At 38.4% G+C, this 26,233-nt stretch overlaps 4 protein-coding genes across 9 annotated transcripts; 2 read left to right on the top strand and 2 right to left on the bottom strand.

Moving 5' to 3' along the window:
• Positions 1–5: 5 nt before the first annotated feature.
• On the bottom strand, positions 6–1,968 carry LOC112453745 (tankyrase-like; the record flags this gene model as incomplete). The annotated part of the gene is made up of 7 exons (XM_025014654.1): positions 1,695–1,968; positions 1,429–1,523; positions 1,188–1,342; positions 952–1,082; positions 745–880; positions 291–669; positions 6–170 (listed from the first exon to the last, which is right to left on the bottom strand). Coding segments are annotated over exons 1-7 (1,140 nt in total), but the record flags the coding sequence as incomplete, so codon positions are not given.
• A 201-nt stretch (positions 1,969–2,169) lies between these two features.
• On the top strand, positions 2,170–5,091 carry LOC112453738 (ubiquitin-like protein 7). The gene is made up of 4 exons (XM_025014646.1): positions 2,170–2,870; positions 3,227–3,432; positions 3,555–3,691; positions 3,831–5,091. Exons 1-4 carry the CDS (start codon positions 2,495–2,497, stop codon positions 4,438–4,440), a joined length of 1,329 nt encoding a protein of 442 aa, XP_024870414.1. The 5' UTR covers positions 2,170–2,494; the 3' UTR covers positions 4,441–5,091.
• Positions 5,092–6,316: 1,225 nt separating this feature from the next.
• LOC112453735 (bumetanide-sensitive sodium-(potassium)-chloride cotransporter) lies at positions 6,317–26,128 on the top strand. Of its 5 annotated transcripts, none has more exons than XM_025014638.1 (18): positions 6,317–6,404; positions 12,784–13,265; positions 19,873–20,032; positions 20,109–20,204; positions 20,575–20,766; positions 20,863–21,039; positions 21,152–21,291; positions 21,557–21,856; positions 22,055–22,280; positions 22,363–22,484; positions 22,569–22,704; positions 22,780–22,991; positions 23,068–23,309; positions 23,392–23,540; positions 23,642–23,966; positions 24,042–24,196; positions 24,320–24,428; positions 24,529–24,664. In XM_025014638.1, the coding sequence occupies exons 2-18, from the start codon at positions 12,996–12,998 to the stop codon at positions 24,662–24,664; spliced, it is 3,147 nt and encodes a 1,048-aa protein (XP_024870406.1). In that variant the 5' UTR covers positions 6,317–6,404; positions 12,784–12,995. The 5 variants fall into 5 exon arrangements, with proteins under 5 accessions (XP_024870406.1, XP_024870405.1, XP_024870408.1 ...); XM_025014637.1 differs by lacking the exon at positions 6,317–6,404 and adding an exon at positions 6,566–6,722; XM_025014640.1 differs by lacking the exon at positions 6,317–6,404 and adding an exon at positions 6,752–6,772.
• LOC112453737 lies at positions 6,368–17,864 on the bottom strand. Of its 2 annotated transcripts, none has more exons than XM_025014645.1 (3): positions 15,284–15,409; positions 14,169–14,290; positions 6,368–6,572 (listed from the first exon to the last, which is right to left on the bottom strand). In XM_025014645.1, the coding sequence occupies exons 1-3, from the start codon at positions 15,346–15,348 to the stop codon at positions 6,391–6,393; spliced, it is 369 nt and encodes a 122-aa protein (XP_024870413.1). In that variant the 5' UTR covers positions 15,349–15,409; the 3' UTR covers positions 6,368–6,390. The 2 variants fall into 2 exon arrangements, 1 of the variants encoding a protein (XP_024870413.1); XR_003040650.1 differs by lacking the exon at positions 15,284–15,409 and adding an exon at positions 17,643–17,864 and having other exon boundaries at positions 6,489–6,572.
• Positions 26,129–26,233: the final 105 nt, after the last annotated feature.

Consider the following 26,233-nt stretch of genomic DNA (forward strand, 5'->3'; position numbering starts at 1 on the left):
TCCGCAATGTTAAAAAGGTTTCTATTTACGATGCATTCGATCGTATTGTCGTTGAGCAGCTTGCCGCAACTAGGTTGCACTTCGCCAATCTTTACATCATGACCCAATTCCAGCAGATGAGTTCTGCTAATCTCCCATACGTCTAGTATTTTATGTACAGATTCACTGCCCTGGGGAATAATTTGTAAGCACAATAAGAATTTATATATGTAAAATTGAGAGAATTCTCTGTCAACAGAACAGAAAATTTTATGAATGTCTTAGAAGCGTCAGTGTATCCTGAATCTTACCTGTATTATTGATATAAAAAGTTCCTTTCCAGCGATAAATGGGGCCGTGAAGTTTTTCAGTTCGTTCACAGTCTTCGGTTGTGGCCACAGCAAGTTATAGATACTTCCTTTATCGGCGATAGATTTGCTAGGACTCTCTTTGCCTGCATCACGCGAAGGCACATCATACGCCGGATCCGACGACTTGGTAGATTCGACCGACAGTTGGCTCATATTGCACGTGAGACCCTGATAATAGTTCGTATCTGGGTACAACGTAGTGGCACTGTGTATTGTTTCGTTCTCATTCAGCATGAAATTCGATATAAATCTTAGAAGGAAAGAGTGTAGAGATTGCTTCTTTCTGGACAATTCGTACGGCGTTTTCCCCGCAAATGTTCTGTAAAAGAAATATATTGCCATTTTATATGTTTGCACACCTGAGAATAATATATTCGTACAATTAATCGCTCACCCTTTGGTAGCCCGTATAAGAGGATTTGCGCCAGCCTGCAATAGTTCCTGACAGATAGCGATGTCGCCACGATTCACTGCATCGTGTAACGGCGTTGCACCGCAACCATTCTCGGCATTTACATTCGCTCCTTTATCTATGATGAAGATTCTAACATGATGAAATGTTATTTTCAGGTGTCAGCCATCGCGTCTGTCTATACATTACCAAGTAAACACGCGATAATGTCTTTGTTCCCGTAACATGCTGCCCAATGCAGTGGTGTGTTCTTGCTACCCTGCGAGTCCCACGAATTAACATCCAATCCTGCATCTAGCAACTGCACTACTCTGTCTACTCTGTGAAAAGATACGTACCCATTGTTTTGCGATATTGATTATATAAGTTATACCTCACAATTGAAAAAGAAGACCAGGAAAATAAGGGTCGAGATATTTACGTACTCAGAAGCAGCTGTTGCCCTTAACATTTCATCTATATAAATACGTCGTATTGCATCGCTCGAGGCAACATCTACCGCATTATGTCCATTCGCGTTCTGCACAGCTGGATCGGCACCGCAATTCAGAAGAGTTCTCACAATGTCCGCCTGGTTAGTCTAAACATAATAGGCGTGATAATTCAAATGGAAGAATTCGAAGAGAAAGAAAATTGGAATTGCGACACTGAGCAGAAGCATATTACCTTCGAGGCATACGACAAGAAAGTCCCTTCTTCCAAGATCGGTTGATTCAGTATCTTGTCTCTCGTGATGCCCTCCGTGGCATTACCGTTCTCACCTGCGGCAGAGGAAGACCGACAATGTAAACAGCAAAAAACGAAGGACGTTCATATCCCTCCCGTTCGATCTATCCCAATACAAAGGCAGTTCGCGCGAAGTTTGAAGCGAAGGAAGGAAGGAAGGAAGGAAGGAAGAAACCGCGGCAAACACATATCCCTGAGATACGTACACGCGTCCAGGAGCGACCTGATAATGTCAGTACGTCCGTGTTCGATCGCCGTGCGAATGTTCTCGCAGATGCCTTGCATCTCTGCTCGGGTTCGGTCTGCAGCTCGGAGTACGGTGGGTCAAGCCGGCGCGTCGCCAGACGTCATCGGGCTGTCATCCCGCTGTCAGCTGTCAGAGAGACTCGCGCCGGTCGTATCGCCGAACTCCCGCACGGCATAGCAGCGGCAAGCGACGCGCCCGCACGCACCAGTCCACGCACACACGGCACACGCACCACGATGACGTTTGCGCGCGCGCAACCGGTGCAGGTGCACCGCAGGGCCGCCACGAACTGCACCTCCGCTCCGTCATATGTTTAATTACGAAGGAATTTATATTATTATTTATTTTTACAGAGTTACTTATTATAGCGATAGTAATATATAGACTATTAAATTAAATAAATTTTTTTATTAATAAATTGCATAAGTGCTAAACTGACTTGCACGTTTTTGAAAAGCGCACCATGTTAGTTTGAAAATGGCGGATGTGCAAACTTGTTACTTGAGGAATCATAACATTACATTTTTGGACGCATTGTCGACTGTGAAAATAAACGGGCATTCTCGACGTCGTCGATCCAACGGCTTGGAAGTATTCCTGTAGTGAGCATTATAAATCTCATTAAAATTAAGACAGCATTTACGAATGATGGGTATTCCCTAGAAAAGACGTCCAGCTATTTTCTTCTTGATCGTGCGGCGCAAGAAAAAATAAAAGAGTGTTCCCTAGGAGGCACATATACAGCTGCTTCTCTCCCCTATGACTCGTGGTGTCAACAATGACATTTGTTCGTTCGCCCGCATAATTTGCAAAACGGTAACCTCCGTACCAGCTCGTCGCGTGTGCATTCACCTCGGAACGGGAGAAAAGCGAGAGCCCAGGAGGAGATTCACGTGCTCTGGAACCCGAGAAGAGGCGGAGGAGTCGAAGATTGAATATCGTGTTCAGAGTAGAGTAGCCCTTGGAATCGAGTCAGTCTATTTAATTATGATAGCCATGGAGCTGTTGTTCGGGGTACAAATAAATTCCGAAATGGTCATGCCAATCACGCTCAGCGGCGTAAACCTGAAGACGAAAGTGGAGACGCTGAAGCAGGAAGCCGCGGAAAGGTGGAATCTGCCCAAGGATTCATTTGGTAAAAATGATTTTTGCTTTATTTGGAGATTGAGTCTTTTGTCACATGACTCTTTGTACTCTTTGTTTACTCGATCCTAAGTTTAACATCAGATTCTTTGAATCTCTGGTATATCTGAAATGTGTATCGAGGCATTTAGCTATTACAAATTTTGATTGAATTAGCTTTGTTTTCAATTCTTAATAGATTGGCCTTGTTTTTTTTTTAAGGAAAGATTAACTCTAATTTAGTAAAAGAAAATATGATTAAAATTTAGTGTCCTTGAAATATTCTGTTTAAAACAATCTGTTATAAAATAAATTCAACTAATCTTTGATTTAAACGTGATACTGATGATTGTCTTCTTTTTCCTGTAGAATTTATTTATTGTGGGCTTGTACTTGAGGATGACGCAACGGTGGAATCTATTGGATTGAAAAATGGATCTATGGTACATGCATTACAGAAGAAAGAACCAGAATCATCAATATTGAACAAACATATATCAGAAGATTGCATATTACAATTGGCATCGGCATTTAAGTCTTTCAATGAGACACCTGCGTTTAGAAGCGCTCTGCATGTAATTATCGTTTAAATAAAGATTCTGCTTGTTATGTCTTTTTATATTAAATTATATGATTAACTATTGTCATGTATTGTTAGAGGAAACTTTTATAAATAAACATTTTTGATGTGTTTCAGCGTTTAAGTAAAAGGCCAGAGGTGATAGACAATATAATTTCTTCTTCTCCTGGATTACACGAGGATGCAGTCGCTATTGCCATGTTACAGGATCCTGATTTAATGGCGCATTTCATAGATGTTGACACTGTCAGAAGGTGATTAGTGATTTTAATCAGTATCTCTCTGTGTTCAGAAATTTTATGCAAACAGCACGTTTCTCGAAGAAATACATTCTTATTTCACATCTGGTTTGTAGCGTGAATATGGATTTAAACTTTTTTTTCATATATTTAGAATTGCAGAACTGCATCCGGTATTAATTGAGGCGGCGCAGAATATCGCGGCGGCTGTGCACGAGGAAGCGCACAACGCAGCCTCCAGCGGCTCCTCCAGCAGTTCCGTGGCCAGTTCGCAGCCCACCACCGCACGTTCCTACAGTATGGATAGTATGAGCCTCGAAGAAGAAATGGCGCGTGACATCGCTCACTTTTTCGCTACGCAGCCTGTAAACGATAGCAATTTGCGTTTTCCTAACGCGTTGCCGGCCGCAAATTCACAGCGACCGGACAATCCACCGTCCTCCACATCCGAGAGCGCCAATCAACCCCCGGCCGAGAATCAGAGCACCGGCGTGATAACGTCGCAGATGTTCATGGAAGCTATGAGACAAGCCGCGCTGGCGACCAATTCGAATCCGCAGCAGCCGGTCACGTCGCCCGCGACCTCCTTGTCACCGGTGTTACCGCTATTTTCGCCACCGATCAACGATCTGCAGCGGCAGTTGGCACAGATGCACGAGATGGGTCTTCAAGACGACACCGTGAACATTCAAGCGTTGCAGTTTACCAATGGCGACGTGCAGGCGGCCATCGAACTCGTGTTTAGTGGTTTCTATGATAATTAATGGACAGGAACGATGAAACAAGGTAATATAAGTGATTACAGTTTGTACAAATGGTGTCTCAGAAAAAACAGTGTTTTCCAGATGAATCAGCTTGGACATGACACGTGTTCTCAATTTGTAACATAGGTTGATGCTGAGTCATAGAGAATGTGTTCAAGATGTTTGTGAAATATACTGCTTAACAAAGACTTTTTTATATAATTTTTAAGGTACATTGTTCATTGATGCTAATAATATAGAAAGATCTTTGAACTTTTATCTTTCAAGAACTCGTATAAAGACTTATTCTAATTTCTCAGAGTGCGAAAGAATACGATGTACTTCGTTATTAACATCGACGCAGAAAATATATCAAGAAAATTGATGTTATGTATATTAAGAAAGTTTTGTTTAATGAAATTCTACTTTTGCTAAATGCTATGTATGAATTTTTATATTTCCGACAATTTTGCATTTATGTATATTGTTCAAGCGAAACTGACTTTTACTTCTTCCATGTAACGTTTTTTTACTGTTACCATATGAATGAACCAATACATTCGGACATATCACACATATGTTGTAGTTATCTCCAAATTCTAATCATTACTGATATATAGTTTATGAAATTGTTATTTTTTTTGTTTTTTTTTTGCAAAGTCGTCAAATTCAATCGAATAACATAAATTTAACATATTTGAATAAAAATCAATGTAAATATACATATGTCTGTATGCGCATATATACGTACATATGAACTTTGATAAGTTTCTGTCTTTCTTTCTCCTTTTTTTATCTCTCTGTCTTTATCTCTATAACATTACTATCGTGGCAATTTTTTTATAGCATTGTTATTAATTTAAATGCCAAACAATTATATATATATATATATATATATATATATAAGAAAATTTTGCTTCACAGAACTGCAACGTAAAAATTAAAATTGTGATAGGGGTTTTTGTTCAGCACATGCGAGCCACGTGGAATAACGCTTCAATATGTAGATATATCAGTGCCAAATGCTCGGGATAAATGCGTCATGCATGACAACAGTGGTATAGCGCGGTTAACGCGAAATCGAATGCGTCGCGAAAACCACCCACACAACCACATGTAAGTGTCACATCTTTAAGTACCGAGTCATCATTTGAGAATCTGTAGGATTTTAAGTGACGTTATAAATGACGTTCAATTAAGACTTATCTGATTATTCACGAGAGATCTAAGAACAGTTACATTGGGAAATGCAATTCTGACATTATGCAAGTTGTGTTCTGACTCATTAATGATAATTTTATTTATCTCTGTAGGATATCTGTAGAATATGATTATAATAGTATATGAAATTCATGAGAAATGTATGTTATTGCCAGTTGGAGCAAATTCTACACAAATAAGAAATTCACTCGAGAAATTATTTGAATGTATTTTGGGAGATAGTTTATATATAAGTATATATAAAATAATCCACATGAATTTCAACGATTGACAACAATGACAACGTTTTCTTTTTAAAAATCAAGTTATCCTAGTTTGTTTTCTAGGCACATATATATACAACGTCTAATCCTATACATAGCATTTTGAATATTATACAATTTCACGCAAATTATCAATGAAGATATCAGACATGGTAGGACTGTATCTACAGATTGTGTAAAGAGCGAGTTCACATTACAGAATTTGCAAGAGGGGTGCAGTGCCCGCGCGATACAATACTGCCCACCGGCGACGCCGACGGTGCGTTGGTGCGTGTGCCGGTCTGCCGGTCCCTGCTCACGCATCGGAGCGAGTCAGCGAGTGTCGCGAGGCCCGAGGTAAAGGGGATTTCTGCAACGGTCCGTCACGTCAGTAAGAATCGGGATTTCGCGTGGTTCGGACGTGCAGAGACGGCGGAGTCTCCCCACAGTTCACAGTCGCAAGTGACACGAGCAGCACGTGCTCGCGACGTCTGGCGTGCACGCGCACTCATCGATTCACACGTACGTACGTCGAATACACACGCACACCCGAGGCACACGTGTCTAGTGTCGACCCTGCCGCCGGTCGGCGGTCAGTGCCGGTTGAAGAGACGCGCCAACAGCGAAAGGCTTTCAATCGGTAGTCCGTTGTTCTCGGCGCAATGATCGAGGTTTCGAAAAGCCCAGTAGCTGGATAGAGCACAGAAAAAAAACGATACATTATATCTCGACAGGAACTGGAGATAAATATATATAGGGTGCGAGGTTATGAGGAAGCCGCAAATCTGACGCTTGGGAGGATTCCTTGCCTACAGGATTGCGAGTTTAGCGAACGAGAAGGTGAACAGCCAAAGATCGAGTTTTTCGCCATGCATTCGACGCTAAATACGGTTTGCGGTTTCGAATTTTATCTTATAAATATGCAATTCTTTAACTTCTCCCTTTTAGCAGAAGACATATTTCTCTTCTGCTACCCAGAAATTTTACGCTCGGCTGACGTTTAGAGGCGACAGGAGACGGATGACCAGTCGGGACACTCTGGACTGGACCAACCGCGTTTAGCGTCGAATGCGCGGCGAGAATGCGGTCCCTCGATTTCGCCGGGGCGGGCGGCCAAACGAGCCGGTCGCGTGCGAGAGCGAACGCGTGGAAGCACAGGGCCGGTTTAAGATTTAAGATACTCTCTGTTATTCGTTGAGACACCGTTAAGCAACTTTCTGTTTTTTCCACTCCTGTTTTTCATTAGTAGTATCAATTGGAGATTAGACGATGACAAAACAGTTTGCTCAACCAAGATTATCCTTTGTTTACAGAATCACTCCTATTATACTTGTAGATGAAAAAATTATTCAAGACTGTATATGTCCTTTCTTTAGGATATCTAGATTAATATTATTATTGTTATGTGAAATGGTGTAAATTGATGTAAAAGTTTTCTTGGAAAAAGTCTAGCTCTTGCATCAAATTTTAACTAAACAACTAAAACTCAATATATTACTTTTTCGATTACCGTTCGTTTTCTTATGTCAAAAAAGACGGCTATATCGTTTGCTGTTAGCCTTGCACCGGCCCTGTGTGGAAACGTTTGCATTCGCAATAAAGGCCGCGGCACCGTTCGCGATCGGTCGGCGTTGCTAAGCGCGCCGACGATTTTTAAAAGTCCGTCCGCCTCTTCTAACATCCTCTGTTCCGCGATTTCGCGCAAAGTGATGTTTTACCCTGTCTCTTGTATCTCGTTTAATCTCTCAATTTTTATCTGGCGCAATCGAAAGAATATATTAATTGTCTCCAAAGAAGCGAACGAAGTGTTCGGTTTCTACGCTTTACACTTCTTTCTATCATCACAATCTTCATTTGAAAATTATATTATGAGATAACGTATAAGCAGGATGGTCTCCAAATTCTAGAATGTGCTCCAACAAGATGCAATGAATCTTTGATGAAATTCATGTTGGTTAGTTCTTTTTAAACAGATTTTTTATTTCCTTTGACTCGCTTTTCTTCACCAGTATTTTGAAACTATTATATGTTGTACAAAGAAAGATCGAGACCCTGTCAAAATTAAAGATTCATTTTTTTATAAAGCCACTTCGTAAATCTCGCTCGTACCTTGTTCTTAAAACAAAACGAGAGCCGAGGGAATAAACGATATGCAAACAGATAGAATCGGTTCGAAGAACAACCTTCGATTCGTAAGAGCGAAATCTGAAGAGCAAGCCGAAAGCCCGTAAAATCGTTTCGCGAGACGGAGAGCACTCGACCTTCGTTTATAAAGACAAAATTCGAAGAATCGAGCGAAAGGCCGCAAACTCGACGCCGTGAAGTCGACGCCGCGAAGTCGATGCCACGTAGAACACATAAGACGTGGATCTTTGATTGTAGAAACAATCCAAGGTACTGGCCTGCCTACGGCGATTGCAAACTTTCGAAATAAATGGTAGTTAGCAACGAGATCAAAGAACGACTGAATTTTACAGTTCTTAATGCCTCATCCATCTTCGGACTAGCGCTATCTGAGTTTAGAGTTTGTTTAGTAAATCATTGACCACTGTGAGTTACATTTTTAGCAAAGTTATATTTAACGATATGTATCATTTTTTCTCATTGTAATCTTTCTTCATTGCAGCTGTTTATACGATGCATTGCTAATTGTGGCCTGCACGGTGGAATTTTTAATGTCACTAGAATTTGGTTCAATTTCTTTTTTTACTTACATTCTCGGATAAATTTAGAAAATGAGTTCTATGGAAACTTTTGAAGATATTATTTATACTTATAACAAATTAGTTTTAGGTAGTGTCCATGTTGGTTGAATTTGATAGAAATATGCAGAGAGAGAGAGAGAGAGGGTCGCGTTTAAAGCCATTGCTACTAGGAATTTCGCGGTCGAATCGTTGGGATAAGATTCTTATCTTACCTAATGGGAAATGATGGGATAGGAAGCAAAAAGCGGTAGCACTGGCCGAGAATAGAGCAGATTACAGTTCGAGCTTCTGGAACGTTCAACCTCTCTCTCATCTTTCTATGAAAAAAGAACCTCGGCATTTCCTCGAAGTCTTTAGAATTTCCGGCTATTTGTAAACCTCTGATGTAGCTTAATTCTTAGGAATTAACTTCCATCAATGACAAAGTGTTAATCTAATCTTTTGAATAACGGATTATCTAAAAAAAAAAAATATTTTTGAACAGGTGTTCATTCTTGCTTCTGATTTTTCCTCGGATCTTTTTTATAATCTGAGAAACATGATTAATTTTATATCGAGGCTTTTAATCAATTTAATTTGTTCAATTTATTAATTTACTAATTTATTAACGCATTCAATTTATTAAATGCATACCAATTTAATAACACCTAAATTACAACAGAACATGTAATTTGCGCTCTAATATAGATATTAAAATATTTTATTTTCCTCCGGTATGAAATGATACAATCGTGCGACAGTAATAATTCGCGTGTAGATGATTAAAATATCTATTTGTTTCGATAAATAATAATTTATAGACAGCCACGGGTAGGCTCGTCAGTGAAAACATCTTCCCCGTGGATTTCGGTGACGCCAGCTGATGATGCTCGCAACGCTTCGCTGCTAGCGATGAATGCTCCCATAAAAAAAAGAAAGAAAAAAATACAAGAGCAGGCGTGGTCTACGAGGACCACATGGCTCACGGCCGCATTCATGCGAAAGTTTGTAATTCCAGTTGCACCGGCAAATGGTTGTTTTACTTGTAGGTCTCTTTAGAATAGTTAGCGCAGCATCGGCATTGGATCATGTCTTGTCGGAAAGGACGGAATGGCGGTCTCGATCAGGATGCGCCAGGAATGTCCATTGTCCAGATTGTATTGTTCCGCGATGGTTTACACGTAAATGGGCCTGCTGGCGTCATCGAGATACGATTGTCAAATAAATTGCAGGCTGCAGGTTGACGCGCTTTCGTTTTGCAGGTTTTTTTTTATTGCAGTTTTCTTGCTTCTCTTTTCGCGGCCCTAAAGCCTTATGTCTTGCGTTGAAGCACCAGTTAACGGTTTACGGTTGAATAATAACGCGTCCAGTTTGAGCTCGCCGCAAACTGGTTTATTCAAATTCGAGCCGCGGCCGGTTGATGGCCGATACAGAATAAAACCCGGCGCGATCCGCAGGCGGTTTAATAAAGATTCCCGTCAATTAAGTATGGATTTGAATCCGAGCGTGAACCGGTTTAAACCACTCCTCGGCGGAGTTAATATCCGGTTATGTCGCATTAAAACCCTTTACGCGGAATAGAGAGCGATCGTCAACGTAACATTGTTAAACGATATTTCTTTTTTGTATGCGGTGAAACTGAAGTTAATGAAACGTTACAAGAAACGATACACAATTATCGCTAATCAAGGATATTTAAGATTAACGGCACATACGTCCGTTTCATTTCAAGAACTTGTCGGGATTTAGATTTAAGAGTTTGTTATTATTATTTTACTGTGGCTTTGAATGGCTTCTAACATCTGTAATTTGTAATTTGTGTGATTTAAGAGTTTATTATAATTCGGGATAAAAGCTGCCGAACGTCTCCCTGGAACTAATCAGGATCAGGAACTAATCGGCAATTCTAAGAAATATCTAAGAAATACGAGAGGACATTAGACATTCTTCGCGCATCGCCGCGCTATTAGATGATAATGATTCGAAAATCGTCGCTATCTATTCGACGATTAGCATATTTCGTCGCCGGGTAATCCACGATTGCAAGAATAACTGGGAAAATCATTTCATCAACGAACTGATTGGCAATCTTTCAATTTTCGATAATAATTCCCTCTTTTTTTCTCGGTTCTGGCGCAGAAATTGAGATGAAGACGCATTTCGGAAGTCGAAGAGGAAAATTGTCTCAAAAATTTCGACTGTACCATTCAATGGCGGGACTCGTCGGTCATCGCGCCGTAGATTTTTATCTCTCTCAAGATTGGTATTCTTTTCCATCAGAATTGCTTCTTTTTATTTTCTTTCAACGCAATCCGCCGACGATTTATCTCGGGCTGATTCGCGCCTCGCGGACGCCGCGAAGGCCTTAAAATCGACGCGATCGCCAGCGATAATAAAGAGGCGCGCTGTTCGACGAAGTCAAACAGTTCGATCCCGCGATTCGAGGATCGTTTGCCCTCGCGTCGTTTGTTTAGCTGCTAATAATTAAGACATGGTCGCGGCACTCATATGCGGCCGATTTGGTGCCCGTTGGCGCGGCGCAAACAATCGGCGCGATCGGAGGACATAATGAGGGAAATTACGTTGACGCTCGCGTCAACTCCTCGCGAATTAAATTCAGATGTCACGTCGAATTAATTAGTCACGCTCGCAACGCTAGTCGATTGACGCACACGTGGAATATCGGTAGCGTATTAACGTCAGTCGACTTCGTGCCTCGCGATGATCGCATACATTATAAAAGGCATTAATCGTTTCACCAGTATAAAGATAAAAAACTGTGTTAATTTATCTTAAATTATATAAAAACGCGACAGTAATTTTATCACTGTTTAAACTCTAGAGCTTGTGGAAATACAGAAAGAACTGAGAATCTTTCTATCTATAATTATGTAATGATTGTAATTGTATTGTCATTTTCAAATTTTTTTTGTATTTTCTTTCTGTAGTTTTAAGAACGAAGAGATTTATCACGAGGTCCGCTGAAGATATATAATTAGTATCCCTGTTCGGGATTACAGATGAACACTTCGTGTTTGTGCAGCGAGTGCATACGGCGTAGATCCTTGTACCGCGATTAAGGACGACGATATTACCGGCTTTGTAATCGCCACGGTGACAATGATTCGATAGTCTGACTGCCGGAAAGCGCTGTCACACGTGCATCCGCGTGGGAAACGAGGCGACGTGTCACGGATATGGAAAACGACCAAGCGCGGTCTGTTTTTTCAGTAATTAGATGAATTAGTGTATTAAACCCACCAGGGATTAAAGATAATCGCGAACGACGAGGCAAGGGTAATTTCATAATAATTGACACACCCACGCGCGGTGTACCTTAATTGTCGCGAGGTGGACAAGGCCAAAGGTCTCCGCTTTGTGTCTCACCTTGAACCCTTGAGGGAAGCTTTTTTGTTTCGGACTTCTCAGAAAAGATCTTTCCCAGGAAAAAATTAATCTCTTACTTTTGGGGGCAGGCTACTGATAGCAACAGTTTGTACGCTTATTCTGTAGCGCTCGAGTATTAAACATTAATTTTCAGCAGTAATCGACTTTTAATAACATGTCGTTAGAAACGAATATTAATAGCCAGTGATATTGGTTCTGGTTTTAATTGTGACACATTCATGCGTAGGCTATTCTAAGAAAATTTATCTGAAGATCGAGCTCGTCTTGTAGATAAAATTGGGAATTCAATGTTTTGTCAGAAATACCTCGTCCATTAGATTCGCTGAAATGTCCACTCTTTTAATATCTTCCATGTCGAGATATTTCGCTGGAATTACAAATATGGACACGATTAATATATATAGACACAAGCATTTCGTATGAGACAAGCGTATTTGATTAAGTCTTATCAAACATTATGTCAAGTCGAATGAGCTGATGTATATGCTTTAATTTTTAGTAGGTGCGGCATAGTATTTTATTTATGTTTTTTAACTATCGTAATTATATAATATCGAATCAATCTATTAATTTAAAATATTATCTAGTACTGTTAAGTATAATGTTTTATAATTAACAGGCAGAATCTTTTTGTAGATACGTGATATTACATTAAAGTATATCTTGTAAAACAACACGATTATATATCATTTAAAATGTCTTTTATTCAATACAACGATATATGTTAACATAATAATAATAGTTAGTGCGATTAAATTTTTCTAAAAACGAAAGGATAAATATAACATTCGAATAATGATTGTCGACAGGTGACCGCATCGGATGTTATCGGGCGACCGCCTTGGCGAATCGATAAATTCTCGAAGAGGAAACCGGAGAGAAATTAGATTGCCGTTTGATCGACCATTGTACACACGGCCACTCGATCCTCGGAGCTACCGAATCGCAGTGCGGTGTCTAATATAAGTCACTGTGCGAGCAGAAGGAAAGGAAGAAGTGCAAGTAAAAAAGCAGCAGAGACATGGCGCACGAAAACGGAATAAACGGCGGCGATACCGACTCGGAGTCGGTGGAGTTGAATCCTCTGAGGAGAACCAGATTCCACGTGAATCGGGTCGACAGTCTCGAAGGTCGGGCCAGTCTTCTGGGCGAGCAGGAGACCAAGAAGTCTCTCAGATATATGACCAGAGAGGCCCTGCCCAGGCTAGACAATTACAGGAACATCATGAGCATCCAGGCGGCCCACAGACCCTCCTTGGATGAGTTGCACAATCCCACTCTCCTCAACAAGGTGAGGCCTTAATGACTTCTCCGAAGGCAACATTGTTGCCGCGCGAATCGAACACTTTTTCATCATTGATACAATATGTTTTTGGCGTGCGAAAAGTTCGGTACGATATCCGGAATTTTCCTCTCGGCACAAAATTTCGGACGTAATTTTATATTATACAGTTTATATTATACAATCGCTACTTTGCTTTTTCATTTACACGCTCGATTGAATTTATCTCTACGCAAAAAAAAAATAAACATTTGCGAGTGTCATACAACACGCTGCAGTATAAAATGATTATGATATGGTCTAGAATTTTTATTTTGCGAGACGCTTTACACAATGACGACATAGCAAAGATTGCAAGAAATGTTAATATTCCATATGATTACGGTACAAGAATGAAGCGAAAAGTACGGGACATTGGCGATAAGCCGAAACTCAATAACGATAACGAATGACACATCGCGAGGAAAGTTCGCGTATTGCGTGTCGTGTTTATAATTGTTCGTTCATTAATGTGATTAAAATTGATAATTTTGTTTACGATAAAAATCTGCCAGGTCGACAGACATGCGAGTGTCGAGTTGCATAATGAGCTTCTCGGAAGGATAAAGTTCAGTCGTGAAGAGAGAAATGTTCAAACGTAAGAAAGCTTTACGTGTGGGAAGGGTTAAGCCGCGGCGCCGCGGTAAAAGGCAGATACACGCATGTACACGCATACGGGTGCGAGATAAATGTAAATCTATCAGTACACCGGTACGCATCGAGCAAATCCTTGAATAATACACGCGTTCTCGCGTGGCGGAGATGCGTCACACGTGTATTCTGACATTCACCCGCTTCTCAATTTTTCGCTCGTTATCTACGGCCCCGTTCTTTCGCGTAGAATGAATATCTAAAATTAAACAGGAATCTTACATGCGGGCTGTGTGTAATGTGTAGTATCTGCCGCCGTATGATTATAGCTCCACGCGTTTCTATGTATATGCTCCAGAAGATAGCCCAAGGAAGCGTACACGCTAGTAGCACGATCGGATTTCCTGTGTAATAAAATTTGATCTTTGCCTTATTAAATTATTTAAATTAATAATTTAAGAAAGATGCAGTTGCATGCGTAATAGTTACAAATTCATTTTAATTAATTTGTTTTTTAATTTTCTTTAAATATATTTCGGTCCAAGCTCTGCAGAAAGTGACTTCAGAGAAATAAAAACTTATTTATGTTTGTTTACGACTAAAAATTTTGCTATGTAAATAGAAATTTTGTTTTATCCGTTATCACCTCGGCTATCACTGATGTTATCACTGAGCTCTTTTTCTAGGATAGCGATCAGTATACAGCGCGTAATACGATAGCACGTGCGTGCCCCTTTGTTTTGCCAGCGTGGTCGACACACGGTATTAATTACGCTCGCTCGAATGATTCGTAAATCATCGCACAATTGCAGAGATTGTTAATTGTGCAATTAACTCGCCGTTGAACGCAAGCGTGGCGCCGAGATTCCGTCCCCGGCAAAAGTCAGGCGGAAAAGTTCTTCGATTTATTTTATCTGTCCGTTCGAGCGAGAATAGAAAACGCGATACCGCGAACGTAAATATGAAACGTACCACTGAATTTTTATTGCCTTATGTGATGATTCGTCGACAACGGCACGACTTTACGATGCCACGGAGCACCGTTATCAAGCGGTGTAACACCGGTGTAACGCGACGTCAAATATTTGCAGTGACTACTTTCGAGCACGTAGTTTGTATTTTTAGGAGTATTGTTCCAGATATACGACACACGGATGTTGCACTAATTGCAATTGCACAATGATGACTGAAATTAAACAAGTCTAATCTCTAATTTAGTATTAATTACGTATCTTCTTTCTTGTAATTTATTATTGGAAATAATATTTTTTTACAAGCATTATTTACGTGACAAATATTCATAGAATTATTAATGGTTAAAATCTATGGTTCTCTGTTTCTCAATAACTTATTAATTTTTTTCATGTAATTTGGATGTTTAGTTTTACGTCACTTACAATTGGATGGAGAGTCTTGTCCTAATTCGGAATGTCATCATCGATGTAGCAATGATTGCAATCATACATGTATTGCATTTTCAAGCGAATTAACGCGGGTAGAGAAGATGACTCAGTTAGATTCATTACGCGCAACATTCTTTTTGTGCTATGAATCAGTCTGGTACGCCCAAAAACGTTATCCAAGCGTGAAGCGAATGCCAATTGTCCTTGTGATACTTCAGATACGAACGTATATCGTACAGTCGGGTTTGGTAATGCTGCCCATTTCCGCTGGGCAATGCCCGTAAGAATTTTTATTTGCTCAGCAATTTTAAAATTCTTGCAAGGCAAAAATAATGCAGACTTTTATCTATCTAACGTTTTGCATGCGATAAATATTTGCACTGTTGCGAAAAATAATACGGTTCCATCATACATATTACTTTTTAAATTCCAAAAGGACACTGCACTTTTGTCTTTTAAAATAATTAACGCTCTTGCAATTGTAAGTTGGAGAGATTTACATGTCGCGCAATTAGTAAAAAAAATATACAGGCTGCTCGGTACAATAAATTCAATCAAATAGGACGATGAACATAAAGGATTTCTTTACTGTCAATATTTTATAGATTATAAAAAGCTATTTAGACAGTTCATACGAGAAGAGACTCACGACTAAAGAGAAAGGGGATAAAACTACACGATTGACCGCTTACGTGAAGGAATGACATGATTGCATACTGGGTCACGGAGAATAAGTATATATGTATTTAAACAAATTCAGAAAAAACGTCACGTAGGCCATGGCTTACACTCTGCATGGCATAAATATTAACGAACCGTCTTGTGCCAGTAAGAAACTAATCGGAAAACACTCACACGCGCGAACTCTAAAATGTTACGAAATATATTTTGGAATCTATTGAAGAAATCAATATATTTTATTAATAAAAAATGCATTCTAATATAACGAAAAAATATCAACAGACATTAAAAAGATATTTAGAAGTGTAATTCAGAGTGTACTATAAATAATAACTGAAAAATATGTATATAATATTAGCGTAAATTGCGAAAATAGCGAAAAAATTTTCGATAGCGGATATGCTTGCAATGGACAGATAATAAATAAAATAATACATGTACATTACAACACACTGTGACGCAATGCGAGAAGTATATGGAAAATGTCGAGTTCAACGTGTTAAGTTGAATTATCTATGCAACAGATGTTGCGCCGTTAGTCACGCTTCGTTAATGCGAGCGAGGAAGTTTTTCAGACGTGGATTACAGAGTACACGTTGCAATACAGTATACATGTGACTCGCCGCGGTACATAACTGTTGGGTCAAAACTGAGGACCCGTCACGTTCGCTCGGGCAATTAAAGCCCGCCGCTCGAGATGATGACAAATACCCCAATCAGCTCGCCACGCGCTCAAGACGACGTAATTCCCGTCCGAGGAATCAATCCCTACGAAAGATCCAGAATTGTGACACTTGGAGGATCAAATGGACCCATTTGTCACGTGCTACGTTGATAAATATCGCGATAATTAGATAAACGAATTTATGTCACGAGTTCTCGTCGTAACTGGACTGTTAATAATTGAGCGACATGTCTCTCACATGTCTTGTCATGTGACTCACTTTTTCGGGTCAGGCTGATGTAGTTAATTGGCTGTAATTAGCGATTTTCTACTTCTATTTGGATCGTAGCTCTATGCGATACAAATAAGAGAAGTTGATTACCTGCACTAGAGTATTAATGGCCATTGTTATACTGGGTTTAAGTGTTAATTACATTTGAAAAGATAGCGAGACAAATTTAACAGATTCACAATAAAGAAATACCTTCGCAAACATTTACAGACACATTTCCATAAAAAGAAACGTTATATTTTGATAAGAATCTGATGTAAATTGAACCAAATGGATCTGTATCTATGTCCTGCACTCAACGGGATATACATTTGTCTTAATGTCAATATCGTTTACCGCTATTTACACGCGAGATTGATTCTTAATACACTACTATATCGATAGCGTGACATGTTATGTTGAGTTGGCATATTGTAAAAGAAAAATTTAAATTTAATCCCGTGATACCTATCATTATAAAAAATTTCCGGAATTGCAAGTAATTATAATTACTAAATGAGAATAGTGCAAAAAGTTTCAATGACTACATTTCGCGATCGCAATTGACAGATCGGCTGTCAGTCAAAATTAGATCTATCACGCGAGGTGGATTTCCGTTCAAATCTTTAAAGATTGTTTCTTATGCTTTACGTAAAATTGATGCAACATAAAGAGGATACATCAGATATAGAAGTTATGCTGTCAAATATTTTTTTTTAGAATTCTCTGTTACTCACATGGTTTTGCGAACGACTTGAACGATTGAATCGTACGTTTACACTTGTAGCTCGATGTGGCAGTGTCAATGGGCACAGTAAAAAGCGTACTCCGAATAAATCACGAGCCTCTGACAGATAAGCGTGTTACATTATTTGAATACGCTCGTGGCATATCGTAGTGGAAGATATGAGCATATCGCGAGGAGCATATGTATGAAAGAAGGCTTACTGTATAGAGGGTCTTTATTCTTTCTCTGTGTCGTACACCGTCGTAAACCATTTATGCTCCTTGTGTGCGTACGATACGTACGATGTACATGTAAATGCTTGATTGAAAAGTTTCGGGTTTAGTCTTTGCAATTTTCGATCGACTGTACTCTAAGGGTTTCAAGAATTAGTAAATTAAATTTACAGCAGTTTCCTGTGAAATTACTGAAAACACGAAAAGATAAATTTTCAAGAAACCTTGATGAAACTAATAATTATTTGCGATAATTCATGTAGTAAAACTTTCACGTGGAAAGATATTGACTTAATTTATTGATAAGAAGATTCTCTTTTACTATTGCTGTTTTTAAAAGTTTGTCTATTTTTTAAATAGTGTTATATATTTTTTACAAGTTTTTACGATAGGAATAAAAAGATAAATTTTTTGTAATATAATAGATGTTTAAATAAGAGAAGGGTCGACTTATAGCAGAAGAATTAAGAAATTCGGCAATTTAAAATGCAGAAAATGAAGTAGAAAGACAAAATTGTGAAGTTGATTTTATGGAGATGTGCAAGGATAATTTTACACGATAATACCGGAGCTCAATGCAAGGATATTCGAGGATGTAATGGAAAATCACGGAATGGATTAATCTGAGATAGAGAGAGTTCTACATAAGCCTTCAAGAGAACAAGTTGCAATCCAATCAAAATCGAATTGACAACAATTGATCCAGTCCTTGTTATTAATCACTCATCTGATGATGTAAATTATTATACACAAACGATTCTCTACAGCATCTATTCTCTACAGCAACCACGTTTGCGTTGATATTTTAAAAGTTTCGATTTAACTCTTCGATTACTCATTCGTTTCCGAGGCTTCTGTAAATGTTTCAGCAAAGCTCGTTCCGTCCGGAAGTCATTAATCATCGATAACGATTGTTGGTGCTTTTAAACATACGTTATAAGACAAGAAGATGACGACTTAAACGTTTTTCAGACACGATGTCTCAGGGATATTTCCAATTTCTTTCTAATTGAGCAATCCTACGTGCAATTCGCGAAAAGTTCCGCGACACCAGACATCGCTGTACCGTTGCCGGTTACACGAGGCTCGGTTACGTAAATCGTTAAGACTTCATTGGCCGAGTGGCGGACCCTTCCTCGAGATCGGAGTCACCTTCAATGCCTTCGATAATCGCCTCTGAATCTCAATTTACGCGCTAATCCGCTCGCCGCGGATCTTACCGGCCAGCTGCTCGGTAAGACGTGAAATCGCCGCCTCGACATCTGTAAGAAATCGTTTGGATTCATTTAGAGAGCTGACCTTGAAGCTTCTCGGTACGTCGATTATCCCATCGGATTGATGAAGACATTATCTCAACGACACGGAGCATAATTACGAACCGGTCGTATCCTTTATAGGCGCGATTACGCGATACGCGATGTGCATGGAAAAGCAGTCGACTCTGATGGCATACGAAATTGCAACGCTTTGAAAAAACTCTTTCTGAAGAGATTTTGCTAATTTCTTTTTTTTTTTTTTAATTTTTTTTTAGCAACTTTAAATCTCGCATAGTTACATGTTCTCACGATGCGCGTGAACGCGGAACGGCAATCCGCAGATCTGCTGACAATGCAGCGGAATAGAGTAGAATAATAGATATGCAGAAATAAAGGACAATGCAATGTGGAAAAGAGGAGATTAAAATGTAGGATAACTATTGCAGATGCGATATAAAAAATGTGATAAATGATGCATTCTTGAAATTAAATGAGAATTACAAGAAAATATTACATTAAAACCGGATAAGAATTAAATAAAAATCTGATCAAAATTAAATAAAAATTAAACGAATATATATGAAAACAACTTCTACTGATATTGCAAAATCGATACAAAAAATTATCTCTTATATTTCTGTAAATTTATAAGCGTCAACTTTTTCAACGTTTTACTTTGTTTATCTCTATACTATTTCTGGGATAAGATTGGTCCTCAGAACATTCAGTTTATCGAACGATTTATTTTCAGGGTTCGGGCTCGCATACGTTAACTGTTCCGCAACTGAAATCCATGGCGCCAGGAGTGAAATTCGGATGGATCCAAGGAGTCCTGATGCGATGTCTCCTCAACATCTGGGGGGTAATGCTTTTTCTGCGACTCTCCTGGGTCGTAGCACAGACCGGAATAGGTGAGTGTCTTATCGTTGAATCATCCTTTCGATTCATTCGATTCTTGAGACTTTAATGTCGTCGATATTGTTTCAGGCCAGGCTATTTTGTTGATTCTCACGACGACAGTAGTCACGACGATCACATCTTTGTCGATGTCGGCGATCAGCACCAACGGTCTCATCAAAGGAGGTAAATAGCCTTATCAAAGAAGCGTTAAATAACGGAACAATAAATATCTACTACATTGGAAATGAAAGAAGAATGAACAAAAAAATTATTTTTTATAATTTGAGGAGAACTCACATATTTAATTTAAGTCTGACAGAGAATTAAATTAATTTAATTATCTCACTGCAATATATTCTTTATCGTTGTTTAAAGGTGATTAAAGTCAACGATCGCCTTCTTATCGAATTTTTTTATACGACTGATAATGTTACATATACTAGACTAAATATTTTCGTAATTATTTGCATATGTGCAAACTGTCTCGACAAATTATTGTATCGATGCAATGGCAACACGGTTAATCGAAACTTGTATATTTCTCCTTTTACAGGTGGAACCTATTACATGATTTCCAGATCCCTGGGACCTGAGTTCGGTGGATCTATAGGTCTTATATTTTCCTTGGCAAATGCTGTCGCTTGTTCCATGTATGTAGTTGGTTTTTGCGAGAGCTTGGTGGACTGCCTCCGTCCTTTCGACGCCTGCATAATCGATTGTGCAACCGCAGACATCAGGATCATAGGTATGTAAGCGTTCGATTGAACTTTATGGCGCTTTTAATCCCCGTTCTAAAGTCATGTCGAGCGCGACACAAATTAAATTTGCATTGGATTTGCAGGCAGCATAACAATAGTTGTACTTCTGATAATCGTTATAATCGGCATGGAATGGGAAGCAAAAGCCCAAATATTGTTGCTGATAATTCTCCTTGTGGCTATTGGCGATTTCATTATTGGCACCTTTGTGGGCCCCAAGAGCGAGACGGAGAGGGCTAAAGGATTCATTGGATATAACGGTAACGTCGCGTCAACATTTTTTTTACGCGTATTTCCGGCATTACTATCTTACAAATCTATCGTAATTAACAGATATAATTATTAATTTTGTCGTTTATTTTTAATTTACAGCTAAGCTGTTCAAGGAAAATTTATATCCGAACTATAGAAGCCACGAAGGCGTGAAACATAATTTCTTTTCAGTCTTGGCCATTTTTTTCCCCGCGGCAACAGGTATCCTGGCAGGTGCGAATATATCTGGTGACTTGAAGGTGATTTAGTCCTTTCGTCTATGGAGATATTTATAGTTAATGCTTGACTCATGATGTAATTTATGCATCTATTTTATTATTCATTAGTGTTTGCATATTCGATTAAAGTTATCTTCTATACTGTGATAAATTGTTTTTTCTGTAGATAAATGATAAAAAAATTCGTTTTTTAATCATGATTATTGCTGAAATCAGCGAGTATTTTTTGTGATGTCAACACGGAAGTTTCGTGCCATTTTTAAATTTCTTATCTTGAATTTGACAGGATCCGCAAACAGCCATACCGAAAGGCACGCTACTCGCGATTCTCTTGACGTCGTTGTCATACTTAATGATGGCAATTATGGTCGGCGGTACCGTTATGCGAGACGCGTCCGGCAACGTTACTGATTTATGGACGACGTACAATAGCTCTCTTTTGGCCCTGTCAATGCTCGGCGCAGACAATGACACTGAGATTGAAAACAGTACAGTTATCGAAAATATCACTCGCAGTTGGAGTGTATATGGAACGGATTTTAACTGCACCGCAGGATGCAAGTATGGCAGCCACAACAGCTTCGAGGTGCATAAAATTATTAATACAATTCACAAATAAGACTGATCTCTGAAGATATTAATTAAATAAAAATGAGAATCACTTTTTAAACTAAAATAAATAATTGCTAATATTTAAGGAACTGTAGTAATAAAATTATCAATTATTATGAAATGTTAGATGCAAAAATCAAAATAGACAAGTGACATTGTCAACTATTCGTAGGTGATCCAATTAGTTTCTGGTTTTGGACCTATTATCTATGCCGGCTGCTTCGCGGCGACGATTTCAAGTGCCTTAGCATCGCTGGTCTCAGCACCGAAAGTATTTCAAGCTCTCTGTCTTGACAAATTATATCCAGGAATTTCGTGGTTTAGTGGAGAAAAAGATAAGGAGCCGATTCGCGGTTATTTACTAACTTTCATTATCGCCGTCGCTTTTATTTTGATCGGTGAGTAGTAATTCTACAATACCGAATTTTCACCGAAAAATTTATTTCAGAAACGAATACATCATTTTTTTATTTTTTTCAGGTGAGTTAAACGCGATCGCGCCGCTAATTTCAAACTTCTTCTTGGCTGCCTACACTCTTATCAATTTCAGTACGTTTCATGCTTCCTTGGCTAAGCCAATCGGATGGCGACCAACCTTTAAGGTATTTTAGCGTAAAAATATAACATTTTTACGGCGTTATTATACTTTTTGTTATTTTAGTAATAATATTCTGTTCTTTTTTTAGTATTACAATATGTGGCTCAGTCTCGCTGGTGCTATCCTTTGCGTTTCTGTGATGTTTCTGATCTCATGGTGGACGGCTCTAATAACATTATGCGCAGTCTTAGCACTGTATTTAGTAGTCTCATACAGAAAACCTGGTAATTTCACACAACAGAAATTTATTTAAGCACTGTTTTTTCCCGCACTGTGTTCTTTACGAAAACATATTACAGATGTAAATTGGGGCTCGACCACACAAGCCCAGACTTACAATAACGCGCTGACCGCTGTACAGCAATTGGATCGGGTGGAAGAGCACGTGAAAAATTACAGACCGCAACTCTTGGTTCTTACTGGCGCGCCTAACGTGAGATCGTCCCTCGTCGACTTCGCTCATCATATTACTAAACATCAGAGTTTATTTATTTGCGGCCATATTATTGAGGTATCGTCTATTTCCATTCCTATCGACTTTATGTGCCCATTTGACAGATAATATATCTTGTATTCGTGTGTTTTAGACACCCATATCATACAAAACGCGGAACAGTATGATGCAGAACTGTCCTTCCTGGCTTAGGGCAAACAAGATCAAGGCGTTTTACTCGCTAGTGGACAACTCGAATTTCCAAGACGGTGCTACTTCGCTCTTACAAGCCGCTGGACTTGGGAAAATGAGGCCCAATATCCTGCTAATGGGTTACAAGCAAGATTGGGCCACCTGTCAGCGGGAAAATCTGAATATGTACTTCAACGTCATGCAGTAAGTCTTCGTGTGTCACATTTTAATTAACTTGCAATTTCGTAGAGAGATTAATTTGGTAATCTTTTTTTGTACTTTGCAGCAAGGCTCTAGATATGCATATAGCAGTGGCGCTTCTTCGGCTTCAGGAAGGCTTGGATTGTAGTGCGGTTGTCGGTGATGTCGAAGATCCAAGGAGACTCTCACCTACTTCGATACCGGGCAATCAGAGTTTCTCGCAGCTTAGTCAAGGTTTTAAAAAAGCTTATATTTTCTTGTTCTTTTATATATATCTAATGTATCTAATATACTTTATGTATATAGCTATATTTAATGATAAATTATTGTTGCAGCTAGCAGCACGTCTGACATATCGATCCCTGGAAGTCCCGCGCCGAGACGTTCGAAAACAATTAACGAATATCCCAATCCGTCTTCTGAAGAGCAGCGCGAAAATCGACCAAATATAGTACCAATTACGAATATACTTAATGTAATAACAAAGTTTCAACGGAAGCATAAAAAGGGTACTATCGATGTATGGTGGCTTTACGATGACGGTGGCTTAACGCTTTTATTACCTTATATTATCAGCACGAGGCGTAATTGGTCTAACAGCAAATTGAGAGTATTTGCACTTGCTAACAAGCACTCTGAACTGGAGTATGAGCAAAGGAGGTAAACATTTTTGATGATGACTTCTAGGAATAATCGCGCGGAATAATCCTTTCGATTAATATTAATTTTTTGTAGTGTGGCAAGTCTCCTGTCGAAATTCCGGATAGACTATTCCGCCTTAAAAGTCATATCGGATATCTCGAAGCCAGCACAAGCCAGTACAAAGACGTTCTTTGACTCGTTAATAGCTGACTTTCAGGAAACAGCCGATTCGAAAAATTCCGATGACGGTATGAATAATTTCTTTATGAGTTTATTCTATGAATAGGATAAAATAAAATAGAACCAACTATATAATATATTGCTGTTAGGCTCTTGTCAGTGTATGTAACAATTTCATCTTTTCATTTTAGATGTTATTAAAGATTCGGAACTTATGGCGATGAAAGAAAAGACCAATAGACATCTCCGTTTGCGCGAATTATTACTTGAAAATTCCATGGAAGCCAATTTAGTCGTTATGTAAGTATTTATGTCGTGAATTTTATCGTATACTGTTTATATAAACACTTAACTATTAACTTTATTATATATTGTTTTCAATAATTGATTTTTTTTGTAGGACACTACCGATGCCTCGGAAAGGTGCTGTATCAGCGCCTCTTTACATGGCGTGGCTAGAAACACTTACACGTGACATGCCACCGTTTTTACTGGTTCGGGGTAATCATACATCGGTTTTAACGTTTTATTCATAATATTAATGTGAAACCGATTGACGAGACGTTTTATACGCAAAGATGTAGAACGTCACAACAAGTCACAATAGCGATATCGCAGTATTATAAGCGAAAAGAAAGACTTAATCATTTATATATGCAGAAAAAAATTGATTCGACCATGGCAGAACGAAACATCCAGTGATATATATATGTAATAGTGACAAGCTATAATGACAAGTATGCCTTTATTATAATGTGTGGGAAAATGCGTTTGTGAATGAACCACTATTGAAGAATGTGCCTATAATAAGCAATCTCTTGAAAATGTTCAGTCATGTAGTGAGACTGTATTTTTTTTTACATGACTGAAATATTTCTCGATTCCGAAAAATCTCGACAGTCTCTCTTTAGATGTAAAAAAAGATCAATCATATATTATAAATATTTAAAGTAAAGTGACAATCATAATTCATAGCATTATTTTATCGTTTGTCAAGCAAACTTTTTGTGCCTTATCTTAAATAACGCTGTGTTTTATATGCAGAAGTATTCAAAACAATTTCGGAAATGTTGGTATTGGGGAATTTAGAAAATTGCACCTTATATATTTAAGAAGGCCAACTATCTTTTTATAAAAACTTTTATATTTCTATATATATTGAACTTATAAATTTTTGACAATCTTTGAATACAGAACACAATTGTAATAAATTTTGTAAATACTACACAACTCTCTAATTGCATTAAAAGTTTTGCTTATTTTTATATGTGTGTTTTATAATCTCGATATAATACTTATAAAAGCACGAAGTTCCGTCATGAAAAATAGTATAAAGAGTAAACGCCAATGTTTAAAATAAAGTAATCGTATATAAAAGTTGTAAAAACATTACAGACGTATAGACCTACTATAAGATAAATTAAACGTTATTGTAGTACAAAATGCTAAACTGTCATAGCGACACTTACAGTGTCAAAGTATATCTCAATTCTATTTCATATCTCTCATCGCGATACTATCAGGGCATCGCCATCTAAGAATGTTTCAAGTATGTTGCACAATGTTTCATATATATGTACTAAGTTTTATACAGAAATTTTATATCGATTTCTGTTTAAACTTTTAATTACGTAACTTCGTTATAACGTAACAACTATCAGTGCTTTTACATTATCGATAACTTTGCGATACATCATTAGATGATACAGAGATATTTATTTGAATGCTTCGATGTGAACACGTTTCAGACTAGTTGCGAATGCATTGCAGGAGTCAGAATACTGATAATACATTATAATATTCTTCCTAATTGCGTAAGCTTTGCAAATTACAAAATGATCTATCGTTGCGCGTGTATGTAGACGTTGGTGCAGTCTTAATTATAATTTGAATTACAGATTAATTGTCATACAATTCCATATCGTAATAAAAGTCAATATTCCAACCCTTCTATATGTATATATAATGTGTGTGTATATATATATATATATAAAATCGAATTTTTGTGCCATATTGTGTTTACGTGCCATATCTGTTAAGATCCTGTCGAGAACTATGAGATGTAAATGTAGCCTTATTCTATAATGACTATAATATATTTTTTG

This window comes from Temnothorax curvispinosus, unplaced genomic scaffold (assembly GCF_003070985.1).
Source record: "Temnothorax curvispinosus isolate PA1 unplaced genomic scaffold, ASM307098v1 QBEX01004657.1, whole genome shotgun sequence".
NCBI lineage: Eukaryota > Metazoa > Arthropoda > Insecta > Hymenoptera > Formicidae > Temnothorax > Temnothorax curvispinosus.